The 9791-nt window shown below is 43.0% G+C and overlaps 1 protein-coding gene across 1 annotated transcript; it reads left to right on the forward strand.

Annotated features, from left to right (window-relative positions):
- Positions 1 to 1328: 1328 nt before the first annotated feature.
- Positions 1329 to 8220, forward strand: LOC122923784 (N-acetylgalactosaminyltransferase 7-like; the record flags this gene model as incomplete). Its single annotated transcript, XM_044274625.1, has 4 exons — positions 1329 to 1353; positions 3023 to 3189; positions 6271 to 6401; positions 8141 to 8220. Coding segments are annotated over exons 1-4 (395 nt in total), but the record flags the coding sequence as incomplete, so codon positions are not given.
- Between the last annotated feature and the right edge of the window lie 1571 nt (positions 8221 to 9791).

Here is a 9791-nt window from a genome sequence, read left to right on the forward strand (position 1 = left end):
TTTTTTTCAAAAATGCTTGATTATGTAAAGCTGAAACAAACAACAAAAATGTAGTCCTATTTGGTATTGTCACGTCTGTAACAACCTGCTCTATAAAAACACTACATGATCTACCGTAACCTGTCAGATGAACATTGTAAATAACAAAAAATAAAGACTGTGCCAAAACAGCTATTTTTGGTTACCTTGCCTCATAAAAAGTATAATATAGACCAACCAAAAATCATATGTACCCTAGAATAGTACCAACAAAACTGCCACCTTATCCCGTACTTTCCAAAATGGGGTCTTTTTTTTGGAGTTTCTACTCTAGGGGTGCATCAGAAGGTCTTCAAATGTGACATGGCAACTTAAAATTTTTGAAATCTTCCCTCCAAAAACCATATGGCGTTCTTTTTCTTCTGCGCCCTGCCATGTGCCCGTACAGCAGTTTACGACCACATATAGTTGTTTCTGTAAACTGCAGAATCAGAGCAATAAATATTGAGTTTTGTATGGTTGTTAACCCTTGCTTTGTTACTTGAAAAAATTGATTAAAATGGAAAATCTGCCAAAAAAGTGAAATTCTGAAATTTCATCCAGATTTTCCTTTAATTCTTGTGGAACACCTAAAGGGTTAACAAAGTTTGTAAAAATCAGTTTTGAATACGTTAAGGGGTGTAGTATCTAAAATGGCGACATTTATATGGCTGGTTTCTATTATATAAGCCTCACAAAGTGACTTCAGACATGAACCGGTCCTTAAAAAGTTGGTTTTGGAAATTTTCTGAAAAATTTCAAGATTTGCTTCTAAGCCTTCTAACGTCCCCAAAAAATAAAATGGCATTTACAAAATTATCCAAACATGAAATAGACATATGGGAAATGTAAGGTAATAACTATTTTAGGATGTATCACTATCTGTTTTAAAAGCAGAGAAATTGTTTTTTTTCTTTTAATATTTCTTTAAAATTTTGGGTAAATAAAAATGAAATATTTTAACTCAATTTTACCATTGTCATAAGGTACAATATGTGACGAGAAAACAATCTCAGAATGGCTTGGATAAGTAAAAGCGTTTTAAAGTTATTACCACATAAAGTTACACATGTCAGATTTGCTAAAAATGGCCTGGGCAGGAAGGTGAAAATTGTCAGGGTCCTTATGGGGTTAAAATGTGTTGAGACTGGGTGTCTGGCATATTACACATGTCTAGTTTTCTTGTATTGTTTGAGCAGGTTCGCATTTCCATTAAGGTAATCCGTTATCCTATTCCGGCACAGGAACAGTCTACCAGAGTTGCCGTATCCGTTCTAACCGGACACAGCTGCACACCGCTGGATCCCAATTGACTATAATGGGATCCTATTATAGGTAATGGGGATTTGGCAGTGCGCGTCTGTGTGTATTGCGGTGCCTTTAGCGGAGATGTGAATGTAGCCTTAATTGGATTCTCTGACAGATGAGCGACACCAGAGGAGTATGGCAGCTGGATATCTTCCTAATATTCTTCCTAATGACGTAACATTCCTGTTAGGCCTCCTGCACACGACCGTATGGCTTTTTCAGTGTTATCACGGATCCATTTTTCAATTTTTTGTTTCCGTTGTGTTTCCGTTCTGTTTTTCCATATGGCATATACAGTATATAGTAATTACATAGAAAAAATTGGGCTGGGCATAACATTTTCAATAGATCTGCAAAAACGGAACGGATATGGAAGACATACAGAGTTTTTTTTGTGTGGACTCTTTGACTTGAATAGAGCCATGGAACGTGATTTGCGGGCAATAATAGGACATGTTCTATCTTTCAACGGAATGGAAAAACTGAAATACGGAAACAGAATGCATACAGAGTACAGTTTTTTTGCGGAACCATTGAAATGAATGGTTCCGTATACGGAACGCCAAAAACGGCCCATAAACAAAAAACAAACAAAAAAATAAATGGTTGTGTGCAGGAGGCCTTAGGCCAAGCGGAGCCTGCATCTTTATGGTGGACTTAGGCTAATATTAGGCTACTTTCACACTAGCATTCGATCGGATCCGTTCTGAACGGATCCGATCGTAATAATGCAGACGGAGGCTCCGTTCAGAACGGATCCGTCTGCATTATTTTTAGCATATAACAGCTAAGTGTGAAAATAGCCTCGTACGGATCCGTCCAGACTTTCAATGTAAAGTCAATGGGGGACGGATCCGCCTGAAGATTGAGCCATATTGTGGCATCTTCAAACGGATCCGTCCCCATTGACTTACATTGTAAGTCTGGACGGATCCGCACGCCTCCGCACGGCCTGGCGGACACCCGAACGCTGCAAGCAGCGTTCAGCTGTCCGCCTGTCCGTGCGGAGGCGAGCGGAGCGGAGGCTGAACGCCGCCAGACTGATGCAGTCTGAGCGGATCCGCTCCATTCAGACTGCATCAGGGCTGGACGGCTGCGTTCGGGTCCGCTCGTGAGCCCCTTCAAACGGAGCTCACGAGCGGACCGACGAACGCTAGTGTGAAAGTAGCCTTAGACAGGCAAATAACACAGATGATTGTTAGGAGGGAATCGCTTGCTTGTCAGCGGAGGAGACTGCTGGTATTACATGCTGTGATCTCCTCCTCAGAATGGGCGGTTGTGATCACTATGCCATCGCTCGTCCCCATAATTAATCATTATTTGCTGGCAGCAGATTGTGATTAGACACCACGATCTGCCGCCAGCAAGCGATGATTTATAAACCTGCTGAAAAATTCCAATTGGCTTAACAAGTGTTTGCCCGTTCATTGGAAAAATCGACGGCAGTATTACACTGACACATCATTGCTAACGAGCATTCATATGAAGGCTTGTTAGTGATGATCTGCACGATTATCTGCCCGTCTAATATATGCTTTAGACTAGTAGAGGTCATCTCAATGAGAGCAGGGCCAATGTTTAAGGCCAGATTTGCTCATTTTACTTGCTGTGACTAATCAATAAATTTGGATCGTTTGTACCTCTTTTATCAGAAAACCTGTAACTGTTAATAACTGGTGGAACTTGTCATTTGTAGGTGCAAATACTGGAGTTATGATGAGAACTTGCTCACGTCCAGTGTGATCATTGTTTTCCATAATGAAGGCTGGTCGACGCTCATGAGGACCGTTCACAGTGTTATCAAGAGGACCCCTAGAAAATACCTGGCTGAGATTGTCATGATAGATGATTACAGTAACAAAGGTGAGTGGAAAGCCAATCCTAGACATAAGATCCACTGACCATCTGAGGTCCATGGCAACAGCTGTTATCACTGCTTATGCCACTCTCTACGTTGATGACGTCATCAGTGTGCTTTCCACATCCATATATCAGTTCTGGAAGAGAGAGAACATGGTCTATTCCAGTCCTCAAAATGCGGACCTCAACCCCATAGAATCAATGGCTCTGCAAAAAAAAATGCGGATCACACATGGACAGTATACTTATTTAGCAGTCCGCAACTTGCAGACCGCAAAACTGATACGGTTGTGTGCATGAGGGTTGATCCTATCTTTTTCGGTCCTGCCTGCTGCAGTGTTTATCTTGGCCTGTAATGTGTGATATGACCATGATCGGCCCGGGAAACACGGTCCATGTGCAGGCCGCACACAAATCCCAAACTGACTTTGACAGTGATTTATGATGCAGCCAGTCTCTAGCTGATCGCAGGGTCTGTACGCATGATTACTGTATATGATGACACTACAACGGCCTTGTATCAGATAAAGACTGGTTGTATCATACATTGCTATCATACAGGCAACGCTGGTCAGGGCAGCTGCGGTCGCCTGGAAAATGTGGCCAACACATGGACCTTGATCCCTGGGCCGATGAGTCATTTGCATAAGCCCTATAACTCATACTGAGCTCCACAGCGCCCCCGTAACAGTGACGTCTATGGCACCCTATAACAGTGCCATCGTCAGTGCTCCCCAGTGCCATCCACAGCATAGCGGTCAGTCACAGAGGCTTACATGGTGCTGTATGAGTCAGTACAGGCTTCACGCAGAAGCACAGAATACCGCCCCAGCAGAACCAAATACCACAGGACAGCACAAAATACTGCTGCCCTCATCACAGTATTCAACTGTATCACCATCATGAGGACAGTAATACAGCGGAGTTCAGGGGGCCACCTGCAGCATCTGATCGTTATGTACCTGGCCTTCAGCCATCAAGAGTGCTTGAGTGGCCCCCTGGGCATCGGCCCACCTGGAATTTTCCCTGTAGGGTCTATGGCCAATCTGCCCCTGAATACAGAAAGCATTGTTTTAATCAGCAGGATCAACCATAATGGGTAGTTTATCTGTTTTAATAGGGTTGATCCTACTAACGAGACCTCTTTTACAAAAAACACTGAACTTTAATTAAGGAAATGCAGTTGTGTCATTGGAAATATTATAAATAGAAGATGTCTTTATCCCATTTGCTAACCTTACTTAAAAAAGGGTCCTTTTCTCACACCTCTCAGGTCTCTGCTACCGGGCCCTTCTCAACACCAAGAAATGACCACTAAGGCAATCGTCGTCTGAAGGCCGGTCACTGGTCCATTCACACGTCCGTGTGTGTTTTACGGATCCGTGGATCCGCAAAACACTGACATCAGCGATGTGCATTCCGCATTTTGCAGACCGCACATCGCCGGCACTTAATAGAAAATTGCGGACAAGAATAGGACAAGTTCTATTTTTTTCGGGAACGGAATTGCGGACTTGCAATTCCGGATCCGGGCAGCACATCGTGCTGCCCCATAGGAATTGAATGGGTCCGCAATTTCGTTCTGCGAAAGGCTGAGGTGCTCATTGTTTTTATGCCAGTCTGATTTTTTTTTTTTTTTTTTTACATTTACTTCCTGGATCGCACTTTTAAGACGACCTGTCACCCCTCCTGACATGTCTTTGGTAATAACTACTTGTATTTACTATGTAATAACAATTCTGCAGCATCTATTCTTATGACTCTATGTTGTGCCATGCCTCTATTCTTTCTACTAGAAGTTTATGAATAAAGTCAGCATCCTTGCAGTAAAGGCACAGATGGGTGTTACCAGTTGGGGCAGTGGCATACATAGAGAAGTAAGGACCACAGGACACAAGGGTTTCCGCCTCAACCCTTTTCAATGAACCTTGGGCTATTTTTTCCACTGGCTCTTTTGCTAAAAGTTGGTTCTTTAGAGGGTAAAGTCCTGACCAAGTTTTCATCTGCAGTAGAAGAGGAGAGGATCCCAACTGGTCCCCTCTTGCCCTGGGCCCCATAGCAGTTGCATGGTCTGCCGCTATGGTAGTTAAGGGGGGTTGTCCCTGCCAATTTGACACACCATCTATTGGTAACGCCCAGCAGTACCTTTACTGCAGACTGCTGGCAGATTATTTGTAAACTTCTACCAGGAATAATAAAGGAATGGCACAACACAGAGTCATAAGAATAGCTGTTCCAGAATTGTTATTATATGGGGAATGCAAGTAGTTACTAAAACAGGCATGTCAGGAGAGGGGCGAGGTCCTCTTTTTAAGCCATTTCATACAGGAGTTCCAGTGTCTCTAAGGCCTTATTACATTGCATGGTTTGATGGCTTTTTACCACAGCTTCCAGATGTCACACCGGTCATTTAGTATTTCTCTTAGCAGCTGATGACAAGAGTGAACATTTAGTGTCACATCTCCGGCAGGCAGGTCCGGTAGCGAAGGCGGGAATCGGTCAGACACAAACCGCAGCATGCTGCGCTTCCTGTGCGGCCGATTCTTGGCATATTTGCAAGATCTCCACTGGACCCCATTATAGTTAATGGGGCTGGCAAGCATTCTGTTTGCCTCTGGCAGTGCCAGATCCGGAGATTTCCGGCATGGTGTTCTTTGCCGGAGATGTGAAACCAGCCTTAGATTTACTTGTCTTTCTCACAAGTTGAGATTGTGTGGGACCATGAAGCTTATGGGTGACGGTTTGCATCTTCGTTTTTAGTACAACTACTGGAGAAGGCTAACTTTTCAACCATTCTTGATCGTGGTCAAACCACACTTGGCACTTTTGGAATTTATGAAGTTGTCAATTGGTCTTAAGCCATCCTGTGGGGTTTATGTAAATTGTCATCGCTCCTAGGAATAAGCCATCAGATGTAGTGTTTCATCCATGTTCAGAGCAAAGGGCATCGACTCTGCCATCCATGTGCCAGTACCCGTCCCTGTGGCTGTCCTGTCACAAAATTGATATCCTGCTTCAGATTCCAGGGCATGGCAGCATAGAAAGTGTATTCTCACTTTGATTCTGCTTGGTTCTTTCTTCCAGAACATTTAAAGTCAAGGCTGGACAATTACGTCAAGCAGTGGAATGGGCTGGTAAAGGTATTTAGGAACGAACGTAGAGAGGGGCTTATACAGGCCCGAAGCATCGGAGCCCAGAAGGCGAAACTAGGACAAGTAAGTAGGAGTATGTTCCTGTCTTGTGGTAGACTGTCATGGGCTGCATGCAAACAGCTATATGAACACACACGGTCGTGTCTTCAACCATGGGACCTGAGAGCTGCTCTTGGGGATCCCGTTTTTGGGTGTTCATGGAAAAACCTGTAACACACTTCTGGTGCCCAGTTTAATGAGTCTGAAGCATGAAAAGTGAACTTGCCCTTTCAGGTTTCACCCTACACATGCTTTCAAAGAGCAGCAAGGTTTGAGGAACCAGCCCCATGTTAAAGGGCACCTCTTGTTTTCACCTCTTTCACATAAATGCATCCCAAAATCACTTTTGTAATATCCTGTCAGAGCTCTGTTTTTCTTGCCCAGAGAGCCATGTCTGTCTCGCATATAACAGCACGTGTAGGGGTTAAAATTCTGGTTGTCTATGGCCATCATTAAGGTCCATTCATACATCCGCAATTTAGTTCCGCATTGTGCTGCCCAGACACGGAATTGCGGTCCCGCGCTTCCAGGTCCGCAATTCTGTTCCCGAAAAAAATAGAACATGTCCTATTTTTGTCCGCAATTGCGGACAAGAATAGGCATTTTCTATTAAGTGGCGGCGATGTGTGGTCCGCAAAATGCGGAACGCATATCGCTGATGTTCATGTTTTGCGGATCAGCGGATCCGCAAAACACACACGGATGTGTGAATGGACCCTTAGAGTGCTTATGTGAGTATGGATCTATAGTTCAGCTCTGCTCCATAAGCCTTGAAGATGACGGGGCTCTCTACCAGCCTTTTACCTCTGATACACAGCAGTGATATATTGGTGAATATGCTAATACACCAGAGCTGGCCGGATATATAAATGTCATTTACAGACGCTGCACTGGCACTTGAAGTTAAACTGAAGTGAAATGGCTGCAGGCTATAAAGCACATCACCCTCGTCAAGTATCATAAATGGTTGACTTGCCTGTAGTCACATGAAAGCTCTTCTGCTTCTCCGTCAGTGTAACCACATGGGTTGTAAGACTTGTCAGTACAAGTTACGTAGTACGGCCAAAAAAAGACGTGCCGTATGGTCATCGAGCTCAACTAAGGGATCAGTGGGGCTGTGAATTAGAGGAAGGGGGTGAGAAGTGAGACACTTTTACATAAGAATTAGTCCACTGCTCCTGCTGTGACCACGTCCTGGCGTAGACTGTTCCACAGATTTACAGTAAAGAAGTCTTGACGCCTGTGGAGACGGAGGCAGTGCCCCCTTGTCTTTTGAGGGGATTTGCATAGAACTGCACTTTCACCATATAATTCAAGATTATTATCCAAACAGGAAGTTAAATGGGATTCTGATTTTTGGAAATGCAAAAGAGGTTGTCCTGCCAAATGGTCTGAACGATATGAACTGATAAAATAAGTAATGCTCGCCTTACCAAGTGAAAATAATTCAGCCAATCTGAACATGACTTAGTAGACAAGGGCAGGCAATTACGTACTTCTGTGGTGACCAGAGTATGTTGTACATGCCTGAATAGTATTCTCAGATACTGAGTATTATTGTCAGACTCCTAGCCTTTCGTAAAAATTGATTTTTATTTATTTTTATACTGTTTTGACAAACGCTCACCAAAAATATATTTAATGATGAAGAATACAATTGCAAGTTTTGGGGGTGGTTTTTCTGCTGTCAGTTTTACACTTACCTTGTGTTATGTTTTTTTAACAGTCCTTTAAGTCTGTAATGTAACTTTGATCTCTTGCAGGTTTTAATTTATCTGGATGCACACTGTGAAGTGGGAATTAATTGGTATGCTCCTTTAATAGCTCCTATAGCCCAAGACAGGTAAGGTGTTCATTGCACTTATTTATCAAACCGTGTGCAACATTTCATAAATTTGAAGCAGAATACTCCAACGTTACCCTCATGATAAATTCCCAATATGTGTAGGCTTTGTGTTTTATGTAATGTATGCACAATCTCGTGTAATTTTATATTAATCACTTTTTTATTTTTACAGACAGTTCTTACAATTTGTTACATTTTCTAAAATCCCATTAAAGGATTACTATTTGACAACCTTTTTTTAATATTTATACTGTAAAGCCAGAAAGAACTGCGCATGAGCAGACCGGAAAACCGGATCTGGCGATGCAGCAATTTCCGCAACGCTTGGTACCTGATCCGCCATTAATACATTTCAATGGAGATTAATGGCTGATCCGGCAAGTGCGATAGTGTTCCGGGAAATAATACTTCGGCAAGCTGCAGTATTTTTTCTGGTCAAATACCATACAAGGGATGAAACGGAAGACATCCTGATGCATACTGAACGGATTGCTTTCCATTCAGAACGCATTAGGACAAAACTGAAGCATTTTTTCCGATATTGAGACCCTTTACTCAATACCGGAAAAGAATAATGCTAGTAAAAGTACCCTTACATTGATTTTGATGCCTGATCAGGTTTGTTCAGTTTTGCAAACCAGACACAAAAAAGCTGCTTCCAGTTGTTTTGTGTCTGGCCCCAAAACGCAACTGAACTGAACTCATGCATCCTGATCCGTTTTAAGGCCTGTTCCACACTTGCATTGTTAATTCCAGTTTTGAGATCCGGCTGATTTTGCCCATCAGTATGCTCTTAAAAAAAGGATCCATCACCATTGACTTACATTATTTTTAGTGACTGATCCTATACCGGATCTCAAAACCGGAATTAAAAACACAGATATGAAAGTAGCCTTAATAGGTCGTAATGGCAAAGATGGCCATGGGGGCCTTATTTGGTCCCTATCTAGGGATGTTCCTCATCTCCAATTGGGTCACTAGGAAAGCCAGTGACCGAATCGAAGGAGAACATCCCCTTTGATTATGATGTGGTCATGGACTGTGGCGATCTAAAGGTTCTTCCAATCCCAGCCATAGTCAGGAGGCTCCACTAAGAACCTCAACTTGTTCTTACAGCAGGAGTGCTCGGGAAAAAGTTGAATGCCATCCTCTACAGCAACGTCAAAAGATGTCTCTGTAGACTCAGCACCTGCTTTACCATCAAAGTACAGCGGCTGGTCTAATGAGATAAGGTCCTGTTACATGGACCAATTATCGGGGATGACAATTTGTAAAAATACTTATTCCAAGTAATTGCCCAGTCTAAAGGTGCTGAAGATCACTTAATGAACAAGAAAACGCTCGTCACTCGTCCTTATTCAGTGGAGACCATTGCTGCATGTAAATGCAGCCTCATCTCTGCTGGCAATCGGGCAATTATTAGGAATGTTTGATTCATTGACTTGAAGAATCATTATGTGTAAAAGGACCATTAGGCATGTTGGATTTATACATGCCTGACTCTGTTCCCATAGCAGATAAGGTATTTGATAGTGGCTTATTCCCCACTTACCATTGCGGTGAACATG

The sequence above is a fragment of the Bufo gargarizans genome, unplaced genomic scaffold (genome assembly GCF_014858855.1).
Source record: "Bufo gargarizans isolate SCDJY-AF-19 unplaced genomic scaffold, ASM1485885v1 original_scaffold_1911_pilon, whole genome shotgun sequence".
Classification (NCBI taxonomy): Eukaryota; Metazoa; Chordata; class Amphibia; order Anura; family Bufonidae; genus Bufo; species Bufo gargarizans.